General features: G+C 40.4%; 1 protein-coding gene across 6 annotated transcripts in view; it reads left to right on the forward strand.

Moving 5' to 3' along the window:
* il1rapl2 (interleukin 1 receptor accessory protein-like 2) overlaps positions 1-24,728 on the forward strand; it is a 636,591-nt gene that overhangs the window by 440,506 nt on the left and 171,357 nt on the right. For all 6 annotated transcript variants that reach the window (XM_082503825.1, XM_082503824.1, XM_082503827.1 and 3 more), the window contains one exon: positions 25-128. In XM_082503825.1, the coding sequence (XP_082359951.1) occupies positions 25-128 (104 nt within the window). The remainder of the gene's footprint in view (positions 1-24; positions 129-24,728) is intronic.

Below are 24,728 nucleotides of genomic sequence, written 5' to 3' on the forward strand. Positions count from 1 at the left end.
TCTTCTACTTATTGTATCTTTTAGGAGCCCATCATCTTCTCGGGTCACAGGCTGAGTAAAGAAGATGACTCCATCTGGTTCAGATCTGCTGAATTGGAAGACAGTGGATTCTACACATGCGTTTTAAGGTAATGTGGATGCATGTCAGTGCACAGGCCTGTCTGACTCCATTCTGACCAGTATCCTGGCACTGTAATGCATCAACCCTGAAGTAAAATAACTACAACCTAGTTTCTCTTACAAAGTAGGATTCAGAATTATTTCTGGTTCAGATGGGTGCATTGTTTGTGAGAATCACATAAACACAGCTCTTCTCCCCAGACGGGAGCTGGGTCAACGTGAACACACTCAACAAAACACAGGCTTTATTTTGAAGTTTCACTTGCAGCCCCAGCACATTTACTTCATAAGACTAAATAAACAGAGTAAGGATTTCAGCAGCATGCAAACAAAATATCGTTGGCCCGACTCTGACTTGCAGCAGGGTTCACGAGGTTGCTGCTGCATTGTGGATTTCATGGGAACAAACTGAGAATAAATTTCTGACTGACTCTCTCTACACATGTGGTCCATTTGCATAGCGAGGGCAAGAAGCAGCACTGTTTCCTGTCTGAATGAAAAAAAATAAACACTATTTTATTTTATGATTAAAAGCCCCCTGTTCTTACTAATCAATCAATCAATATTCAAAACACAGATGACCGATGGATTACAAAACGTTTCATCATATCTTAAGCTGCTATTTTATTATTTGACAATTAGTCAATTAGTAGGAAATTAGCATTTTTTGAGGTGTGTTTGCAATATCAGAACATTGGTTTTATGCCTTGCAGGTGAGTGTGTGCGCCTGTGTGGACATTTGGTGTGAGATGGTGCACCTGTGCTTGCCAGTTGAGTGGCATCCTGCCAGTTTATTCAATTGAAAATGTACAATATGACAGTTGGCACTACATCAGAAACTGAGCCCTGTAAGGCCCTCTAGAAATATGTGTTTATGTGTAAATTTGTAATGACAGCGTAGTGTGGTGGAGCGGGAGGAAACAAACAGAAACAAATCTGCACAACTGCTTCAGTTATTGTAGTATAAATTCAAATTCAAATTTTTATTTGTCACACACACACAACCATACACAGTATGACATGGGGGTGAAATGCTTGTAGCTGTGCAATGCCCAACCATTAAATGACAGTGGTTTTGCAGTATTTACAATTTACAGGTTACTACAAAAGTTTACAAATTAACTTAGAAATTTACAGTAAAAAAAAATGTGCAAATAGTAGAAAGAGATTATAAAGATTTTAAATTATAGGAAGTGTGCATAAAGAAAAACCAGCGTGCGTGTGGTGATGTGATGTGTGTGTGAGAGTCCAGTCCTACACCTTGTTCAGGGCCCGAATAGCCTGGGGGAAGAAGCTCCTCCTCATCCTCTCTGTTTTGGCCTTAAGGGAGCAGAAGCGCTTCCCAGACCTCAACAGTGAGAAGAGTCCATTGTTGGGATGGGAGAGGTCCATCATAATCTTCCTAGCTTTGGACTTGCACCGCTTGGTGTAGATGGACAGCAGGTCAGGGAGCTCTGATTGAATGATGCGTTCGGCCGAGCGCACCACTCTTTGCAGATCTCGTCTGTCGTGCTTGGTGCTGTTCCCAAACCAGGTGCAGATGTTTGCCGTCAGGACGCTCTCGATGGTGCAGGAGTAAAAGTTCTTGAGCACCTTCATTGGCAGATGGAAGTCTCTAAGTCTTCTGAGGAAGAAAAGACGCTGACGGGCTTTCTTAACCAGGGTGTTGATGTGACAGGACCATGACAGGTCCTGAGTGATGTGGACACCCAGGTATCGGATATATATATATATATACATATATATATATATATATATATATATATATATTACACTTATAAGCTGTAAAATGTATTTATAAAGATGTCTTGTGGAAAAAGTTAATTATATTACACTAATATCTATTTTTCCTACAATATTTTTCCCAAGGTGGTGCAAAGATAGCTCGACACCGCAGATAACCAAAATAAACACACTTATGAACACAGAATGACACCTAAAGATTACAAAAGATTTTTCTTCCTTGATGTCATTTATTAGACCAAACTTGGCGCACGCTGGAATTCTTATGGAAGTAGCTCACAATGAGAGGAAGTGACACGCAGCATTGTTTAAGTAAAGACGGATCAACTGGAATGGCATCACAGTATTTGTTGAAATTAGTGAGGAAAAAAACAAAACAGTAAAAAGGTTAATGGGAGTCAGGCTTCCATCAGTGAACACAGAACTTCAATATCAGAATGTCATGCAGAGTTAAATGTTGGAAGTAGCCTCGGAAGAAGGTTCTTCAGCGAGAATGTCCTGGAGGCCTTAAAGTGGCACAATCACAGGGTAGCTCTTAAAGCTTTTGTAGAGAACCAACAAGATGGTCTGACGTCAGAGCTGCAGATATAGGGACTTTGACAGCGTGGAAAAGTGGAAGCGACAGAGAAAAACAGAAGTGGAAGAAAATCATGACTTCAACCATATCTGGCAGAAGATGAGAGCAACCACAGATTCTAAAGCTTTGAAACACATATCGTATATAATGACAGCTGAACTTAATCTGCCGATGTGGACCATGAGATGTAGTCGTATTTATTTTTTTATCTTTTCCCACAAAGAAGAATTAACTGGATTGATTACATAAACATGCATTCAGATGTTTGGGGTTTTCTGTAACAGCTTTTTATTACTTCCATATTTTTTAACACAACAATGTTGCAAACGAAGGGTGACAAGGTGAGAAAGTGAAGCAGGCAGACAACATGAAAGAAACTCTACATTTCTAAGTGGAAATTGAGGTAAACAGTAACATATTGACCAACTGTCATTGCCATTTCAGATTTAACGTTACCATACGGTGGTTAGTTAAATGCTGTCACGTTTGGTTTAACCTCCAAAAGCTACACTGTGATGGATTTTTTTTACCACCCTTTGAAAAATCTGACTTGCCACGTGCTTGTATCCCAGTTAGCCACAATTAGCCAGTGTTTCATTTGGAAAAAAGGAAGCTTTGGTTGCACCAGCAGCACTGCTCTCCTCTTGTTTTATTCCATAAATCACTCGACCTGCTTTGTGCTTGATCCTGTTTGTCTTCCTTCTCTGCATCTGATACCTTCTCTACCTCAGCTTTCTCCTTTCTGTTTCCATCTTTTCCCCTTCCTCTTCCTAGCTGTTTTTATTCCCTCCTACACCTCCTCTTCCCTTCATCCTGCCAGCAGCTTCTGTCCTCTACACCTGAACCACCTGTTTCTCTTTCCTCACTCCTACATACCATGTTCCATTGTTTCCCATTCCCACTCCTTTTCTTTCCCCACATCAGCGTCCGATTCCTTCTACCACTTCATTGCCCTCATCCTCCCCCTTATTTGCTCTCCTCCCACCTCTTTTTTTCTGCCAGAACTTGACACCTATCCTCCTTAATAAGCTCTCTCTCCCCCCTCTCTCTCTCTCTTCCTGTCTTTCCCTTGCTCTCTCAGCATGACAACCTAATTAGGGCTTGGTGTCTGTCATTGTCTCAGGGTTTCTTATTAGCAAGCACACATATACACGCACACATTCACACACATAGACACATACACACAAAGAGGCACAGTCCCCCCTATCCTAATGGTGAGCCACCAACTGGATCCTATTATACTGCTGAAGGTTGTATCTAGAATTTGTAACCATGTACAGAAACTGCAACACAGGAGCAAGACAAATTCTACTTTCAAATGTGCTTATTGCCCTCGTACACATGTTTTTGTTGCTATAATAAAGAACAGGCGACATGTGGCCTGTTGCATACAGTCAAAAAAACCATTTTCATGATTAATTTAAATTTTACTCTTGGAATTCAATCCTGGCATTAAGTGCAGTTCAGTTTACAAAAGTGAAATTAAATTTGATTTGACATTTGATTATTTTCAGCTGGATTGACATAAAAAACCAATAAAACTGTGTAATAGCTGATCTATCTTCGTACGATAACATGAATCCTCTTTGCAGTATATCAGCATTTCAGGATACTGGAATATCTTTTGCAGATGGTTGCACATTGTTTGCCATGGTAACATGAATTTATTTATTTATTTTGAACAAATATGGATAAGTATATGAACATATAACAGTTTTCAGTGTAGTTTTCATGTAGTGTGTTCCTGTAATGTGTGCCCATTTAAAATAATCTTTGCAGAATATTTAATGTGTTAAAGAAATCTTAGTGTTAGCACAAAATACTGTTAGCTGTTAACTAATGCTAAGAGCTAAAGGTTAAGCTGTTAATTATCCAGTAAGAGCATGGACTGTTTGTAAAAGGAGTATATGCAGCGTGCCTCATTTATCGCGGGAGTTATGTTCTAAAAGTAATCCGTGATAGGTTTATTTTTTACAATTTTCATAGATGTTTTAAGGCTGTAACACCCCTCACTACACGCTTTGAACATTTCTCAGACAGGCATGAACATTTTCACACTTCTCTCATTTAAACACTCTCAAACCTTCATAGAAAAATAAGTCCATGTAGAATGAAACCAAAGATCAAATCCTGTTTTCAGGTCCACAACATGGGAATAGAGCAACTGCCAGAGAATTCAACATTAGTGAATCAATGGTACGGAAGTAGAGGAAGCAAGAAGAATGAGCTGAGGAATGTTTGACTTATCTGAATGTTTTGTTTCACTTAATGCGCCTTTTAATCCGAAAAATACAGTCACTTCTATGTTCCTTTAGCATGTCCAGAATTCCAACATTTTGTGCGATGGTTAGCATCTTCCTCTGCCTTCTGGGAGCTACCACAGGTGTCTTTGATGGTGCAAAACGTTTCGTCGACATTGTTGTGTTTGTTGGGGAGAAAACTTACAAACAAACAGTACAGCACTTCAGAGTCACTCTGCTAGCGATCGAAGATTTATGTAAATTTGAAAAGCTGGACGCTTTCTGTACTGTACAGGAGACACGGAGGAGATTAATTGACAATGGTCTACAGCCAAACAGGACGCAGAAGATAATGCGCTGTTAAAAAAAAAGCGAAAGGTGAACTGCGTTATAGCGAGGGATCACTGTATAGGTTTTGTGCTCTGCATTTTAACATCTTGGTGTTAGTATTTTGGCCACCCACCACATTTGGACATGCTGACAAATCGCCTAACCCTAACCTGTATACACATGACTTTTCACCTACCTTAATTTTTTAACCTACCTTAATGTCGTTTTGTAGGGGAAACCAACTGACGTAGGCCAAAGCCTTTCTTGACTCGAAGTTAAACATTTAAACATGTGAGTCTGCAGAAACTTTGAACATTTGAATTCAGTCTTCTGGGTAGTCTCATAAATGTTTTGTGATAATGTACAGATGATAAATAATAATTACACAATTAACAGCTATTTAATCAGTATTTAGTGTGAACACTAACCGAAAATGTGGCAGATATTCTATGTTTTAAAAATGTTATAGAAAATTAAACATGCATATTCTGCTTTGCACGTCTGTGTGGGCTTTATTAGTTTCTAATTGCTGCTTCGTATTCGTCTTGTTCGTCAGAGCTGACAAATGTATCAAGTGGATTATATAAGGTTTAGAAATGCAAAAGTAAACCATTAATCATCTTAATATTAAAATCTCGTATCACTAGCTTCAAGCAGTTTAAAAAAATCTTTGAAAACAGAACATATTTAAGCTGAGACCATGGCATTACAACATCTATGTTTTAGAAATGTATCGTATATAAATAAGAAACCTGTTTAGTCTCTGTCTCCTGCATATTTGACCATTCATCTGTACCCCTCCCTTCTCTCAACAATCCACCCCTCCATTAATCTTTCTAAACCCTGTGCTTGTCAGCAGTGATAGATGTGTGTGATAAGATATCTATATCATCTTTAGTGAATTAACAAGCCGTGACAGAGAGGGTCAAGTGGAAAATGGGGAGCTTTTCTAGGAAACTTTTTTGTTTTCCTTTTGGGTTTCTCTATTCTAACCCTGCTGCTGCGGTGCGGCACAGTGCACCGTATATGCAGACTGGTAACAAATTAAAGAAATAGAAAATCTGAACTCTTAATCTCTACAGTGAGGGGGATCCTGTGGGCTGTGAAAATATGTTTTCGAATAGCAGACCTAATGGCGTTGTGCTTGTTCGTAGCAAAAGGGTGTCTCTTCTTTCCCAGTCAATTCTCACTGGTGTAATGTGATCTTCTCATGAGTTCACACGGGAGCTGGTCCAAATACAAGCTACAAGAAAAGAAAAAAATCAAACTACTTGTCCTGTCTTGTTTTAAAAAGTGAAAACTAAGTTGAATTCTCAAATACAAGATAACACTCTGTTGGCCTAAGGCAAAATAATTGGGATTCAAAGTCCACAGTGATCCTTTTGATAACCTTTTCAAAGAGGCTGGCCTTCTTTAATTCATGGACTCTACGTCCTGAGCCTGCGCTGCGCTTTACAGCCGGCTGCATTATGTGTTCATACTTGTTGTTGAAAGACCTCAAATTATTTTAGCAATTTATTAAATGAATGCGAGGAAACAATGTGACAGTGTGAATGATTCATCTGTTGTGAACTGTCACCAAAGTGTGCTGCTTCTGTAGCTTCACTTTCAATACAGTCAGACTCTCAGCTTCAGCTTTAATGCTTTGGTTCATTCTCACAGCTGCTGCAGAGAGAAAAAAACAAAACACAAAAAGAGGAAAATCCACTGTTTAGTACCTCGTCATCAAGGTACAAGTCAGTGACATTGAATGGGGAGGAGGATTTATCTGCTGTAAGTATTTTCCTGATACTGAAATATTGGGAAAAACTACACTGAAGTGCTGCTGTATTCTCCCTCCAAAGGGAGGAAGTATGTCATTGGCTCTGTTTGGTTATTTGCGGTCTAGTATCCACAGATATCATTTTCAAATGTTGTGTGATGGTAGACAGAAATAAAAGATCAAGTTAATTTGATTATTACTTAAGTTTGGTAAAAATTCGAATCAAGGTCACACCAAATGAAAAAATTTGCAAAACACTATATGTTAGCCGTATTCTATGGATCATCAAACTTCACAATAATATACAGTATACTAGTTTTTATTGACAGTTTAATTCTTTTTTGTAAAATTCATTTTAAATTTGAAGTATTTATTAAAGGATTAATAATTCATTTTGAAATATTGATTTATAAATAGTGTTTTTGTCTTAAATTAAATAAATAACAAATTACTTTAGTAATTAAAAAAATAAGCGAATAATTATAAGAGAATTCATAAATGAATTTACAAATGCATATTTTATTGCACAATTCATTATTTAAGTGCAGAATCCTTTATTTCGATGCGTGTGACTCTTAGGACATGAGTACGTTGGTCGGCAAAGCATTTGACCTTGACATTCACTGCTGGTGCCCAAGGTCAAATCGGACCTTGAAAAATAATCTTCAAGAAACCGTATGTAGTGATATATCATTTGAAAGGGCATAGAGAGAGCTCTACAATACGTTTTTATTTTTCCAATACAATGCCCTGCAGCAACACAACACACTGACGTCATCATTTTGTAATAAAAACATCATAAAGCATCCAAGTTTTAGTACAGCCTCTGCCCTTTGGGGAAAGCTGTGCTCTGTGAGCACTGTTGTTCGATGTCTGCGTTAATAAGCTTGCCATATGAATGTAAAAGGCTATATGTCAGTATAAAAAGGATTTGATATATTATTTTGCAACTTTTTTTTCACTTTGCTTACAATAAATGAAACAAAGTACATGAGTAATTACACCAGTTTCACTCAGGTCTCCCTGAATTTGTGTTGCTCTCTGCTGCAAGTGACAAGCCAAACAAATCCAATTACAAATGAAATTAGTTTCTTTTGATGTGATGACTGGTTATCGTGGTTATACCTTACAGAAAAATATTTCTGCATTTATACATAAATATGGCCTAAACACCACTGAGTTTTGTGAAATCCAGTTAAACAAGTTCAGTTAAACTAAACTGTGCTGAACATCCTCTGAAGGCTCTCCTTCAGAGATGGTGGTTAACTGGGACGCCTCCTGGATGCCTGCTACGTGAGTCATTTAAGCATGTCAAAGGTCAAATGTGTAAAGATTTAAAATGTTCCAGTGTTTGTGCAGGTCTAATATTTAGAGGCAGACTAATCCAGAGTCTGGAACCTGCAACAGACAAGGCCACCGTGAGATTTAAGCTTAGACCTTGGAACGGATATGAATCATTTTGAACCAGACTTCATGTTTTTTTTCTGGAGAATGAAGAGATAAGAGCTCAGATGGGTAGGAAGGGGCTCCACCGTTTAATGATTTAAAATCAAAAAGTAACATTTTAAATTGGATCCTGTAAGTAACATGAAGTCGGTGTGAAGGATTTCCATGTGATTAAATTGTTTTACTTTAGCATTATGCAAGTTTTTTATTCCAACTTAATTTAATTGAGTTGATCTATGATTACATAGTCCAGCTACTTAATGCTAACAGAAAGTAATTTATTAATATGGAAATCTGTTCCATGATTATTTTAACTTCATTTAAAGAGTTGTTGGAGTGTTCAACAACGTCTAGAGTCGGGTTAACATAAAACTTGAATGGATATTTAACAACTTTCACACAGCTGTCACTCCATCCATCCTCTTTCGCTTATACTCATTAGGGTTGTGGGGGGACTGGAGCCTGTCCCAATTATTATCATTGTTTCAAGTACATCCATGATATTTCTTAAAACAGGCCCATATTTCACAGATCGGATGAGCTGCTAATGCTGGATTGTAGTGGTGTTCCTTCAGGAGGGCAATGGTTGTTGGTCAGCATCCTCTTGGCAAATTTCTGAACACAAACATCGGCAGATGTATGTGGCCTCTCACAATTGATTACATGCTTTACTCTTGGAGTGATCTTTGTTGGTCGACCTCCTCTGTGAAGGGTGATGAATTTCTTTCACGATATGTCTGACTGACTGATGAAGTCAACACTCTTTAGAAATGGTTCTCTAACCTTTGCCAGCCTGGACAAGTCTTTTTTGTGAAGCTCTCAGAAATGTTGTCATCACATACGTCCAGCTGTTCTATCATTCGATTATCCAATTCTAGGTTGTGGGAAGCTGGAGCCCCAGTTGTCATATATAGGGCAAGAAGTGGCATCTGGTCAGAATGCCCAAGTAACACACACAGGCATGCAATCATCCACACTCACATTTACAACTACACGTTCCGTCCCACTGATAGAAATTCTGAGTAATTTCACCCCTGAATTAACTGCTATTATTGGTCACATTTATACAGAAATTTAGAAAACCTCAAAGGGTTTACACACTTTTAAAGGTTTAGTAAAGTCCCTTGTGTATGTTGTAGTGGGTGGGTTTGCGAGAGGGGTGCAGCCTAAAGACACTGTTAAAAAAAGTCTAGGTGAACAAAAGTAGAGTGACATTCCTTCTCAGGAGACCGTAACTGGAAAATAACATTGTCCAAGTGAAGCAGAGAAACAGAGATGTGCACAGGGAGGGAGCAGAAGAAATGGAGGCAGGTGGGCGGGAAGGAGAGGGAGAGAGAGAGAGAGAAAAGAAGGTAAAAAAAAAAGAGTCAAGGAGAAAGTAGTTAAATTGGAGGGGTGGGGAGAGAGGGCAAATACACGGAGAGAAAAACACAGGACAGTTGATAGAGAGAAGATGGAATTATACAGAGAGATGAAGGAGAGAGTTGGAAGAGATGGAGAAATGAGTAGAGGAGAAAAGAAAAGCAAAAATCCATTTTCTCTGCAGGTATAAGGACCTCAGTAGGGAGCGAGAGCATGCGGCGACTGCCCAAGACCCTCCATACGCACACTATGATTAGGACTATGGCACACACACACACATATACACACAGACATCATGTAGAAAGAAATTGATACACCCAGCAAGAGGTCTCACTTTACTTTTGAGGCTTTAGCGCTGCAGGAAAGACATTGCACCCAACCTCTATCCTGCAACACTCGGTTTTCTCTCAGACTGAAGCAGAAAAGGAATCAAAAAGTAGATGGAGACACACACACTCACACACGCAGATGAAGGTGAAGAATGAGAATGGCGGAGGACAAAATGATGGAGAGGACGACTCCAAATGAACAAAATAAGTGTTAGATAGTGAACGAGGTAGCATGAGATGAAAGATTTCATGCCTCTGGCTTTTCCCATTCTTCACTTCAACACGGCACATTAGATGGAAATGCAACGTGTTCTCTGGGAAAATGAGTAACTAGACTGGTTGAAATGCTGGCTGGCTGCTCTCTAAGGTTAAAAAAGAGAATTGTGGTTGGCTAGCTGAGCAGTTAGGCGGATGAAAGGTTGTTTCAATTGGTGACATCTTGGCAGGACAGGCCATTTGGCTAGGTAGGGTCATTGGTGGGTCAGTCGGGTGGCACAGTGACAGGCTGATCGGCTAGCTGGTGTTTTAGCCGACTGACTGAGAACTCTTTCCGGTGCTCTGAGTTTCTGATTGCGTGGTTGAATGCTGGATTGGCTGTAGGGACACTTGATTTGATGGCCAACATGCTGGCTGTCTTTGGCTGTTAACTGTCTGTCTGTCTGCTGATCAGGCATTGTTCTTGGTGTCCAGAAGTCCATTCTGTAGAACTTCCTGATGACTCAAAAACTAGCACGATTGCAATGTTGTAGATCGATAATTGATCAAACACAGAACTCGAGGTTACTGGAGCCCACGTACCACCACACAAAAAGCCAACAGTGGTTCCCCTTTAGAGTGAAGAGTGGGTATTTTTTGCTAAGACTGACTACAGATAGTGAAATCGCTGTGTGGATAGAAATTTATATTCAAATCAGTTCAGTTTTATTTATACTGTATAGTGCCAAATCACAACAGTTGCCTCAAGGTGCTTTATATTGTAAGGTCCTAGAATAATACAGAGTAACCTCTCTGGTAGGACCAGACTCAGGGAGGTGCAGCCACAAGAGGGGGAACAGACACAGGTTACATGCAAATGTATGTGCAAGTTGCCAGGACCATAGTTTCTGGGTTAGTTTTTACCAATACTGCCATCCATCAAATCAAGAGTTGCAGTGTGGCTGACATCTATCACAGCTGCCATCGGAATGATTGCACCAAATAATGCTGTTAATGAAATCCCACTTTCATTGCCACGGGTGATTAGATATACATCGCAACAGTGAATATTTTTGGACAGCAGTTGAAATGTGAAACATAACACTGACATTTCAAGTTGTCAGTGAATATTTTGCTCAAATCATATGAGCATAATCTGAAGAAGGCAGGGTTGAACTATCGAGACAAAAAGGGCCCACGTTGACATTTCTCCTGACAGACGACTTTTTGTGGTCTGCAAACCAAAAAACAAAAAAAACAACAACCCAACAACCCCAAAACCCTTAGAGAGGAGTTCAGGGTGAGTAACTGGGCATGCAATCTGTTTGATTTTAACAATGCAGCCCTCAGCCTGAAACCCATCTGTGACCAAACGAATGTGTACGTTTTTCTTAACCATGGCAACTTTCTTTAACTCTTTAACAAACTTTAATACAGGTGGCAGATCAATAAACACTTAGGCTTGTAATTTTGGAAGGCAGTAAGTAATTCTGTGTATCTTTTTTGACATATTTTTCCTGATGCCATAGTTAATGGCTGCACAAAATAAATTGCTGTTTTTCTGCTGAAATTTCCCTATTTCGCCATTACCCTACCTCACATCCCATCAAGCGCTTTCACCTATCTGCGGTTGCTGGTGAAGTCAAATAAAAGACCAGATTCTCATTTGCAATTTCATTTTTAAATTTCTGTCTTTATGCGCACCTCTCCCTGCCACACTTTCTCTCTCAGCTATTCCCCTGTGGTAAGGCACACACACAAGAAATACACACAACATTGTCACAAGGGTGTTTTCTAATGCCAGCCAAATGTTTAACCTTTCTCTTCATCAGATTACCAGACTCCAAGCAGGAGATAAAGACAGTGAGTGGAAGAGGAAGAAACAAAGAGATGGAGAGAGACGAGAGGGAGGTAAAACAACGATGGCAGTAACAAAGTAAAACAGAGAGGAGTGGGGAGTGAAATAGGTGCAGAGAAGGAGAGAACGGTCATTTGAAGTTTCTTTGGCAGTCCTCAGTGACTTGGCAGCCACTGAGTCGGCACCAGTCATTTGCCAATATGGGCTAACATGTGCCAGTGCATGCCACGTTGAGCCAATGCCTGCTGCCCTGGCCAGTTTTTTGGGAAAAAAAAGAAGAAAAAAACGAAGTAAAGCCTTGGTTTTGACACTTTGATGTTCAAGGGGTTTTAAGGATGCTCTGAAATATGATGTGACTCAGTAGATTTAGAGAGGAAGGGGCTAAAGCAGGGTGAAAGGAAGGGCAGAGGAGAAATTGTGAAAACCAAGCCACCGCTCCAATGTTAGCAACACAACTCTGTAAAGTCTGATCCTCACAGCTTCTACAACTCTTGCTTGAGTGTCCTTCAAGTACACTTAGACTGTGATCTGCAAAGTCACTCGTTTAAGCCTTATTGAAATGATTTCAGGTCGTGGAAGTGGAAGTTTTCCTAAGATGGTACATCTGAATTATCCATTGTGCTGTGTGAGTTTAAATTTAACATGCAAAGTAAAAAGGAAGCACAATCAGGACCTCGCCTTATACATGTGATCACACAGAACTACCTCGCACAAACTGCACATGAAGTGCACGTGTGTAAACTACCCTTTTATTCCATCTATTATGTATTTTTATGTTCCTATTTAGTTATATAATAATAATAATAATAATAATAATAATGAATTGCATTTATATAGCGCTTTTCAAGGCCCTCAAAGCACTTTACAATTCCACTATTCATTCACTCTCACATTCACACACTGGTGGAGGCAGCTACAGTTGTAGACACAGCTGCCCTGGGGCAGACTGACAGAAGCGAGGCTGCCATATCGCACCATCGGCCTCTCTGGCCATCACCAGTAGGCGGTAGGTGAAGTGTCTTGCCCAAGGACACAACGACCGAGACTGTCCGAGCCAATTACAAGACGAACACCCAACTCTTGAGCCACGATCACCCATATATATATATATATATATATATATATATATATATATATATATATATATATATATATATATATATATACATATGATTTACCTCCAGACCTCTGGAGCTCAGCCCAGTTAAGGACAGTTTCATGCATAAGTCACTTCAAATCAGCACTGGACACAAATTTAATGGTACTTTAGCTAGTTTTGAGACCCTACAGAACACCAAAGTCCGTATGGTATGGCACAATTTAATTACTGTCAACATGAAGTGCACCAGTGTACAGTATTAAAAGCAAAAATTCCCTAAAATATTTGCCCAAAGCCCTGCAGTCTCTTTGATCAGCAGGTGTTTTGTACAAATGGGAACAATAAGTACTCCAAGAGTCCAAACCTCCTCCGGGTAATTAATTTGGAAGGAATCGTTTTTTATTTACATATATTCAGTTTTGTTCTTTTAAGTGTGCTTTAAGTTTGTAGTGCAGTAAAAATAAGAGAAGAGTAGTGTGAAAGACGCTTACTGTGATTATACCAACATGTAGGAGTAGGTCATGGATAACAGGCACTGATGTGTAAACAACAGACATGAATAACTTGAGCTTATTACATAATATTATACTACAGTATATTTCTAACTAACCAAGCAGCTCATTCTCTTAACAATGTAAAAGTAAAAAGTGTAAAAGTGAGGTCAGAGGTCAACTGTGAAATAATATTTGGATCCAAACTATAATGTGATATTTAGAATTCCCTATATGCTTACATGTTATTACAAGCAATGGCAGTTAAATAGCTCTATATAGCATTACTCTATTGACCTTGAAGGAGAGGTCAGAGGTCAAATGTGAGGTCAGAAGTTAAATGTGACATATTTACTTTCTATATGTTCACAGACTGCACTTGTAAGTTTTAAAACTTTTAGCCCATTTTTAACCAATAAATCACTGAGTTGACCTTGAACGCCTGAGTGGATGTAAGCCAGATTTGAATGGATCATTAACATGAGGCCACTCTGCACCCCTACAAAGCTGAACGACAATTCATTTAAAACTTTTCAAGCTATCGTGTCTACAGACAGAACGTCATGCAAACGCTACCAGAAACACAACCTCCTTGACGGACCCACCTGACATTTAACTGGGTGAGAAGATGAAGAAAAAATATTTTCTTAGCTCATGGCAAAAAAAAAATAGTGTGGTTGAATATTTGAGTCATTGTTTCCATTTAAATCCCACAAAAGACCAACATATGCTGCCCTGAGATGTCCAACAACCAACAGCTTGCTGATTTATTGGGAATCTAAAAAGTCTTTACCCATCATGAGCGTTAACCCGGCCTAAATTAACACTATATTTCATTGGCTGACATTGCTGCAAGTAAAGCCTCACAGTAAAGTTTGGTTCAGCAAGAGTGACTGTGTATATCATGAAGAATGCATTACTGCCACCTGTTGATCACTGAAAACAAAGTAAAAAAACGTGTTAATAACGTCTTTTTAAAGATGCATACAAACTACACGTACATAAGAATCGAGTGCAGTATTCTGTAAATGACAGGGGAAGCGTATACACATCCAGATACTGTGTATTTACATCATGTTCACATAAACATGAACATGAACCTGAATGTGACCAGGATCAGTACATCACATGAATAATTAGAACATCATGCTTGCATAACAAACTCATTTCACAAACATGCCGAGGGATAAAAGGACTTAGTTCTGCACACAAATAATGTACATAAGCACACACACACACAGAGACACACACACACACACACACTCAGTGGAGTCACCTTGCCTAGGAGACTGCAGACACTGTTCAAACACACATCGGCTCTCATGCTGGGTCTGTAACACAAGCTAATCCCCACACTACAGTAATAGTAGTTGTACTTTTTACTTCCTCACTTATTTAATAACATGAAAGAACTGCAACATTTGGAACATTCAGGGGAAAAAAGGGAGACAATTGTTTTTAGGCACACAAAATTTCCTCCCTTTCTGTTTGTAAGTGAACACGTTGCACATGTGAACCTATAATCCAACGTTGTTGTTAAAGCTTTATTGGTATTTCAGCGCACAGTGGACTTGTGTTTATGATGAATTTGGCAAAATAAATATGTAATAAAAAAAATTGCAACATTACAGAATACAAAAATCGAAAGATGTTTTTCATGGGTTAGTGCAAGTGTAAAAATCCACTGGGGAAAAAACCCAAAACAATGAAACATTACAATTATGTACCTTGTTTATTATGTGTTTTTTTTTTTATCTAGATTGGAAAACAGTGCAGTGATGATTTCAATCAGTATTTTTTCCTCTCATATACATTGTGTGAACAAAGGCAAGATTGTTGCTTATCAGCAGTGACAGGTATTGATCTGTGCTTCACAAGTTGGGGTTGCTGACCTTTCATATCAAAGAATATTAGCGCTCCAGTGAAACACACAGATGCGCACATGCTAACACAAAAATGATGGAGAGCGTGAAAAAGGTGCAGCTTTACTTTACTTTACAAATCACACAGCAGCCGACACGGGTACACACAAAGCCAGCATGGAGCAAACACTGTACCTCAAACAATTTCTGTGTGTCAGCGAGCCGACAGAGGCTGCTGCGCATCTCTCTGACAGCGTGTTTGTGTCTTCTGTTTAGCAAGTGCTATCAGAGTGAAATGAGTTTTTAATGAGGTTCCAGTTTGTTTTGATGCATTGCAGATTTTTTTTAAATCATAAAATGTCCTAAAAGGTCTTAAGAACATGTAATGGTTAAAAATGACTCACATTTGCATCTATTCTTATTAATGAAAAGCTGTGGCTTAAAAAATTATAATTTTCTTACAGTGTCATTAAAAAAATCTGCGTTAAACACTTTCTACACACAGTATTTAAGACCTCATTAAAATATAGCTTGTTGTGGCGTATGGATCCATATATAACCATATGAGATGCACAGAAATGTGTCGGCCATGCGTGTGTATGTGTGACTGTCTCAGCGTGCAGCAGTGTCCACGCTTCCTCTCTCTCGGCCTGTTCGTTAGATTGATAGTCAAATTAATCTGCAGCTCCGTGCAGGTATATACACGCTGCCTGCTGGCCAGGATACATCCCCCTCTATTAGCTCCATAATTCAAAGCACCCTCCAGCAGCCTGCCCTGATCATAGGAGGGTAATTGCAGGAAGGGTGCGCCTGATTTATTGACGAGTTGGATATGGTGGATTACAATTTGATTTGGAGATTCATTAACGGCTCATTTAGCATTTTGTGGAACTGGAATTTGTGTCTTTTTTGGGGGGGTTTCGAGACTGCTCCACAACAAGAACAAAACACAAATTCTGCACAAATATGAAATATTAGCGGTCAGCCAAAGTGCAGTATGCCTGCAATTGTTGTAGAAGTGATGCTGCCTTGCTTGAGGACACTTTAGAAGCGATTATGTAGCCTCTGACAGACGTACAGCAGTCGCATCAAATTAAGATCAGTGTGACAATTAAGAAAAAAAGAAAAATCATTGTAGCCTAAGAACGTGCTGTCTCTTTGCCAGTATCATAGCCTCAAACCAGCATGGACATTAAGTCTTACTGTAACTGTGACTCTACTACTTGGTAGTGTGTTGTAAAATAAAGGAAAAAACAAGCAGTATAGATTTCAGTGCATAATTTTGATTTTGAACGATCATTTTTCAAGCAGTCTGAAGTGCTTTTATTTGCAGCTGATTTGTCAGCTGTGTTTCAAGTTGAAAGAGGTTTTCGGCTCACACCTGGTATCTGTTTCATCATGACAGCACATTCCTCATTTGCTTTAATAAATGCACATAGGCAGTCATAAAACCACACATCCCCACATGTGTAAAAGTGAAATCCTATGCTTTATTCATACACTTTCCTTTGCCATGTGACAAAATAACAAGCCGCACTCAGCAGACGGTGAACACGTACACATACACACACATGCAGGCACATATGCAGATGCTGTGTGTTACGTGAGCTTAATGCAAAAAATTGCTGATAACCAAAGTGTTATGAATGTCGGCTAATCACATTAGATGCAAAATGGCAGCCACAAATCTTTCCTTTCACCTTTGAAATCTCTTTTTTCACCTCATTCACTGCCAGACAAGAGGCAGCTTTGCTGGACAGATTTTGCTGGCATTAAATTGTCGGGTCGAGCCTAATTTATTTGTAAGCCATGTTTGCTGCGAAAAGGCCTACACAGAGCAGCAAAGGACACACTTGATGAAACTGTAGTTAAAGGGACCTATTATGTGTTTCCTTATTATCTGTCATATGCATGCTGTATAGTGGCTGCATAGTGTAGTGGTTTGCACATCCACCTAGCATGTAAAATACTCCACAGTGCACTCCAGAGACTCGGATCACTTGGGCGGTGTGTCAGGAATCCAGTGTAAAAGTTCAGGAGCGAATGTTTTAAATAATGAGATCCGTGAATATAGGTGGGTTTTTTGTTGGTTGGAATAACAAAGAGAGTGGGTACCCCCTAATATGGCCATCACAGCCACACACAACTATGGCTGTAACACATCCTTCTATATACAAATTGTGTTTGGCTTTAAGAGGGAAAGAGGGGGTGTTTTACGGACAAATGATGAACTTCAGTGCTCCTGGGTTCCTGTAAGATAGATAATAAGGATTTTGAACTGTTAATCCAAGATTAAAATGTATGGCATTGGAAAAGAGCAGAACAGGTCACCTTTCATTTCACGGTTTAAAGCATGTATGTCATAAAGTCACCCAGAGATATATTCTATAAAAAGATAATGAGATGATGTGTTTCCTGCCCTCCTGATGTATATTTCCAACAGGACCAAACTTGTGGTTAAAAATATTTAACTTTTATTTTAAAAATTGAATAGACTTAACTGCCATCTTACTGAGAATGACATGGGAAGGTGCTACATGCTGAATGTTAAGCTTATCAGCTATGGTTTGAACTTTTGGTCCATATCCACATATAAAAGTGCCTCTGAGTATAAACTCTGATCCAGCCAAGCAGGACTATTTATGACAGCTCTGGAAATACAAGTGTGTAAATATGGAAATAACGACGCTAAAATTATAAAGCTGTTTGTTGATTAATGCAGAAAAATGTTTTGCGAAAGCAGACCATTCACCTTAGTGTTAAGCCTGGAAATGGTGGAAAAACAGCACCTTCATGAAAAATTAAGTATTCCAAGATATCAGCGACATTGTCAGACAGTTTGTTTAATTACACTTCATCCTGATTACAGTACAATGCAAACTGTACTAAAAACACATCAAATTATTGAGCGATTTTTGTTTTGCTGACTCTTTAATGTCTCCTATTCTTACAGGCTAAGAAGTAATGTCTTTATTTGTTTAGATAAAATAAACCTGTCAGTATAGCCAAATTGCACACTGAGACTAGCACGTACAGCACAGGTATGGTTAATACGTCAAAAACAAATTGGGCTGCCAACATCGTGATCACTCCTCCCGAAAATGGTCCCAATAAACACCAGTGGTCTTATTGCTGCTTTGTCGGCCTGGAGCATGTGCACATCTCATAAAAATGAAATGGCCTAAGGCTATGAAATGCAAACATATCTCTAATAAGATCTAGATGAACCTTAAATACCATCTCTGGAATCTAATCTGTAGCACTCTATTGCCTCTGTTACTCAGTGTTTCAAAATCTTTTCTCATTTCTGTGTCTGAAAGCAATTTTCTTGTCTCCTTAATAAAGTCAGAAATGTTCTTAACTCTTGACACATACTCACATTAGCAGCTATCTATAGGGCTGAGATGTGCCATTAACATCAATTATTTAGTAATATTTAGTGTGTGTAATGGGTAGAAAGAAGCTTTCTACACAATGGTAAAGAGCTTTAGTGTACACTAGGAAATATATTTTATTATAATGTGTTTGCATTTATTTGGATATTTTCTGTCCCACTATGGCAAGGTCTGCTATGGAGGAAATGCTAGATAGAAAAGAAAGAGAGATCTATCTATCTATCAACTACTGGTCATGTGATAAAAAATTGTAAATACATTAAAAAATGTATTTCTGGCCAGTGGTGAAAGCCTGCTTGTGACTGATTTGGTTAGTTGTTTGCCAGGAACACACTGACTGTTCTGCAAACACTTGCCAGCTATTCTCTTAACTGTAATAAACTAAAACAGTGAAACACAAACTGGAAATGGAGAGTGGTAATTATGGTAATTATGTTGTTCTTGTCCTCCTTGACCTAACAGCTGCTTTTGTAGACCATAACATTTTACTGTCTCGCTTGCACCATCTTGCAGGCATTCGTGGTACTGCTTTGAAATGGTTTAGAGCTTATGTTTCTGACAGAACTTTTAGTGTTAACTTTTTAGGGTATGAGTCCTCCTCTGCCGCTTTTCAGTTTGGGGTCCTGCAGGGCTCAATTCCAGGGCCTCTGCTCTTTTTCATTATATCTACAGCCCCTGGGAACCATCCTCAGAAAGCATAGAATATCCTTCCACTGCTATGCTGACGAATGTCAGATTTATCTGCCTCTGAAGCAGAAAGATGCCTTCTCTATTAAACCACTTCTAACATAAATTGCTTGCTTGCTTGAGTGTCATCTGTCAAACAACAGGGGTGGCTGTATCTCAGGTGGAGCACGTCACCTACTAACCGGAAGGTTGTTGGTTCAATCCTAGTCTGTTCCAGTCTGCATGCCAAATATCCTGGCAAGATACTAACCCCAAGGTTGCTCTCCGATGCATCCATCAGAGTGTGAATGTGTGTATGAATGTTAGATAACAATAAAAACTTAGAAAAATAGCTTGTGTGATTGGGTGAATGAATGAGTTGTGTAAAGCACTTTGAGTGCTCAGAATAGAAAAGCGCTATATAAGAACGAGTCCATTTACCATTCAAGCAGAAGAACTTTCACCTTACAGCAAGATAATTAGGTTTGGACCTCCTGGTCAGTCTTCCTTATTCCTGTGTGACCACACGTTGGATAACCAGTTAAGAAAATGGATGAAGTTCTGATATGTTCACACACAGGTAGCATGACATTTGCTGGAAATTCTTAATAAAGAAATTTGTTTTAGTAATTTTAGGTGATTTGCTTTGTTTGCCACTGATCTGTGATGTGCAAACCTTTGCAAAGTTTATGTCAATGTTCAAACAGAATGCAGGCATATGTGTGGCTTCTTCGATCTGGGTAATTTGGAGCTGCCTTTGAACAGTTTGTCCTAGACTGGATATTTTGGCAATAACACTATTTTACCATTACCTGAAATAACGGATCATTCCTGGGAAGCTAGTGATGTAGTCTTTTCTTTGTAAAAGTATCATTACTGAGAATTTAATCAGATGAAACCGGAAAATCAAATAGCAGATGCTGATAATATCCCTTATGTTCTGTATGTATATTTAGGAAGAAAAAGTATTAAATTGATCTGAAGGATGTTTGATTTCCAGGTTCTTGGAATTCTTTTTGAAAGAATACAATTAATTGACACAAGAAATGACTATACCTGTTCACGAATATACGCTATTATTTTATCTTTTTTTGGTTCATCTCTCTATTTTTTTTTTTTTTTTTTTTTTTTTTTTTTTAAATGACATCAGAAACAGCAGTATGCGACATTACGTGATGGCAGAGCTTCAGTTCATCCTTTGTCATTTTTTTTTTTTTTTTTTTTTTTTTTAAATAAATAGGACAGGGGGAATGACTGAGAGAAAGAGGGGGAGAGAAAGAAAGAAAACCAAAGGGGAGAAGAGACAGTGAGAAGGGGGGGGAAGAGAGAGGAAAAAAAAAAGAACTCCTGGGTCACCTGTATGGAGAAAAAAAAACAAAAACAAACACAAAAAACAAACAGAGGAGACAGCAAACAACAAAGAGCAACATAATAATAGAGAAAACAAAGCACCATCACAATAAACTAGCTAGTCATAGATATCAATATTTACTAAATAATAAACGATATTGTGCAGCACGCAAGATAGACAGCGCACAGTGTGCTTTGAGGCAGCAGCCAAGAAAGCTTTAGTCCGCGTCTGTGAATACCCATGTGTGCATACCTGTGTGGATCAGCATGCTTGCATTCCAAAGGTTTCTCCATGTAATGATCTGCTAGGGAGTGTGGGGGGGCCACAGCCCCGTCCTCCAGGGTGTGAAGCAGGTATGGAGGAGATCAAAACTCCAGACATCCAGAGGCCCCCAGAACACAAGAGACCATGGAAGACCAACAGAGGGGCAGCCGCGCCACTGTTCCAGTAAGAGCTGAGGAGAGTCCCAGATGAGGGCTCGCCCAGCAGCCGCGGAGCAGAAGTCAGGGGGAGTTGCAGTGACGCGCCCGTGAGCTCCGCCGGCCCCCAGCTGTGCCTGAGTGACCGAGCCCCAGGCCGAGAGGCCGGGGGCACCCCACCTCCAAAGGGGCCCGAGCGAGCCCCAGGCCCCAGGCCCCGACAAGCGGCCGCCAAGGAGTGAGCCGGTGTGTACCCGGACGCCCACCCCCAGACACAAAGAACCACCAACACACCGACACCTGAGGGAGTCCGCCACCGGCAGGGGAAGTGGTGGTGGGTGGAGATAGGCCTCCAAACCTTGGAGGGCCTGAGATGTCCCCAGAGAGGTGGCGTCTGATACCCAACCTGACATATAGACACAGACATACAGGCACACACAGACACAAACATCCATTCCCACCCTCATGCTCTCATATGCACTCACTCCACACTCAACCAACGTGGAGACAGACATAAAGAGACGCTGTACACACAATCACACTCCCCAAGCGTACTCTACAAACCGGGTCTAGGTACCCTTGCCCCTGGAGGGGGGAATTGCACCCAGACCCAGGTGGTGTTACCCTTTTCCCTGCGGTGGGGAGAGGCAGACCACCCCGACTCCGCAGCAGCAGGGAGGCCCCACACCCCAGACCGCAGTCGGACGGCCAACTCCTCCTACTAGCCCTCCCGCTCCAGCAGGCCGCAGAGAATGGGGGTGGGAGAAGACTCCAAACCTCCCTCCACCCGCTCATTGTAGTGTTGATGCATATGTGTTCTAAGGTGCAATTAAAACCCAGGAGGGCATGGAGCTACCTGCCAAGGAGCAGCAGGTAAGCGCATAGTCCCTCCTGCTAGCCCTCAATGACTAAGTGTATTTAAAATTGAGAGGTGGGCAACGACGTCAGGGGTGAGGTGTACACCCTGATGGTAATTTGGACTCCGTGATTGTGCCCACCCCCAAGATCCTATATGTATGTGTAATGAGAGTGTGAATAATGTGAATGTCTAAGTTGTGGGATAAAATTGAGGCAGAGGCAGCCAGAAGGGGACAGGGGGGGGGGGGGGGGGTAGCCTCCTCTGCACCCTGGTGACATACCCCCACTCCAAGGCCCTGCATGTGTGGGTGGTTGTGGAGGAGCGGGAAGAGGGAGGCAGCTGGAGATGGGGAGGGAAGGAAGGGAGGGGCAGGTAACCCCTCCCTGGGGCCAGCTCCCCCGCTGACCCCAGTAGGCACCCCCACCCTCCGCGACCCGCCAGGGAAGGGGGGCCCAGGCCCATCAGACTGGGGCCCAGTGCAGTAGCGCCCCCCGGCTCCACAGAGCCCTGGACAGTCCACCCAACCCCACCACAGAGAAAACTGCACCCACCTCACCATCCACACATCTTCCAGACTACATAAGACGGTAAACGCCCAGGCTGAGATCTTCCTCCACCTCTCCTGTATCTCCCCCTCCTGCAGAGAGTTCCTGAAGAGAAGAAAGCTCCTGTTTTTTTCTGCTTCATCTCCTTCTGCTTTAATTTGTAATTTCCTAGACATCTTGTAATTTCTTGAACAAAGGCCATGGACACATTTTAATTAGATGTGGATTATAATGAGGTTTTCCTGAACGTGTTGGATATTCATTTCATATAGTAGAGCATGTTCGTTCTCCTCTAATAATCCCAAATACAGTATATTCACGGTTGGTTATTACTTATTTGCCCTGCAGGTAAATGGCAATGGAAAAAAAAAACCTACCCCCTGAATATCTAATTATGATAACTTCATAATTCCAGCTGCAGTGACTTTTTTTTCGTTGGTACAGCAAACCAAAAATGTGTACGACTCTAACTTGTATCACATTAAATAGACAAATGTCTTTAACTTCAGGGGCATTTTTACTAACAAAGCAATTTAAATGTATTCACATAGCGCCAGATATGAACACACACCCACACACGTACCAACAATTTGCATTTATAAGAGGCGCACAGCATGTGCTAAATGCTTCTGACACAGCGTTTGCATTGCGGTCTAATTGAATCATCATGTTTACAGTGCGATATGCATAATACATTCTTCTTTACATAGTTGTTGTTTTCACAGTTTAGTGCCAGGCTTCCAGTGTTCAGGTTGAAAGGGGAATGGGGGAGAGCTTTTGACAAAGCCCGATAGAAAAACAAAAAACAGGGAAATGTGGAAAGACAGCAAAGAGAGAGAGAGGACAGTTCTGCTTCAGTTCATCTCAATCCAATATGCATTACTGGCATGAATGTATAGAACCAAATCATCAAAGCTACAAGGTTAAAGCATGTTTTTAACATAAAATCAATTTGTGGGAAGTGTTTATAAAAGTATATATGTGAGGAAGAGCGTGTGTGTGTGTGTGTGTATATATATATATATATATATATATATATATTAGGGGTGCAACGATATTCGTATCGATATTGAACCGTTCGATACAGTGCTTTCGGTTCGGTACGCATATGTATCGAACAATACAACATTTGTAATTTATTTTATCAATTTTCCTTCTGACGATGCTGTCTGTGTTGAGCGCTCAGTGAATCTGTGTTCGACTACTCCGCGTGTGTTAGCGCAGTTAGTGCAGTTAGCTCGTTAACGTGTTGGCCGTCTAGCCCCATGCACGGAGTGATCGGCGGTAGCTCGTTAACGGAGATTTGCCGTGTTGTGGCGTTAAGGTAATTTCAACGAGATTAACCTGAAAGCACTAGCGGGAACACAACGAATATGACTGCACATTTACGCCGACATCATCGTAGTGCAAAGACAAGTGGAAGCAGACAAAAAAAAGCAAGCATGCTACTAACTTTAGCCGAGTCATTTAGACAGCTGTTAGCACATGATTCTCCTTATGCTGCTGAGAATATAGCCCAGAAGAAGCGGATAGTATAGCTTTTATTTTGGAAAGAGGCATTTCTCTGTAATAAACTCTCTTTTCCAAAGATGAGTGATTCCTCAATCAGATACAGGGCTCGCAATATCGCTAGCCCGACGTCCCGGAGCTAGCGATTTTTTCAGTCGGGCTACCAAAATCTATCTCTTCCCTGCCCGTCGGGCTATTGTAGGAAAAATATATGTCAATGCTTTTGCATTCTTTCGGAAATGTAGCTGGGTAATTATGTCATTGGCATCGGTGAGCCACTGTCAATATGTGACATATTGAAGTCGCGTTTGAATTTGCGCTTGTTTTTTTGCTTTCACTTTGCAATCGTGCGAACTGTGTATAGAGAGCGACAGCACTGATCTGTGAGTGATGATAATTTGTGCACCAATTCCTCTGACATCGTCTTATTAATCGTTAGCTTACTATGCAAACATGACAAGTGAAATCTCCCGCAGCAAGCTTAAACATGTGAGAGGTTGATCGCGCAGAGAATCGCTGAGCTTATGTGAGTGAGTGTGTAAAAGCATTTCAGTTCTGCTGAGCCAAATA

This window comes from Aulonocara stuartgranti (genome assembly GCF_965226115.1).
Source record: "Aulonocara stuartgranti genome assembly, chromosome: 2".
NCBI lineage: Eukaryota > Metazoa > Chordata > Actinopteri > Cichliformes > Cichlidae > Aulonocara > Aulonocara stuartgranti.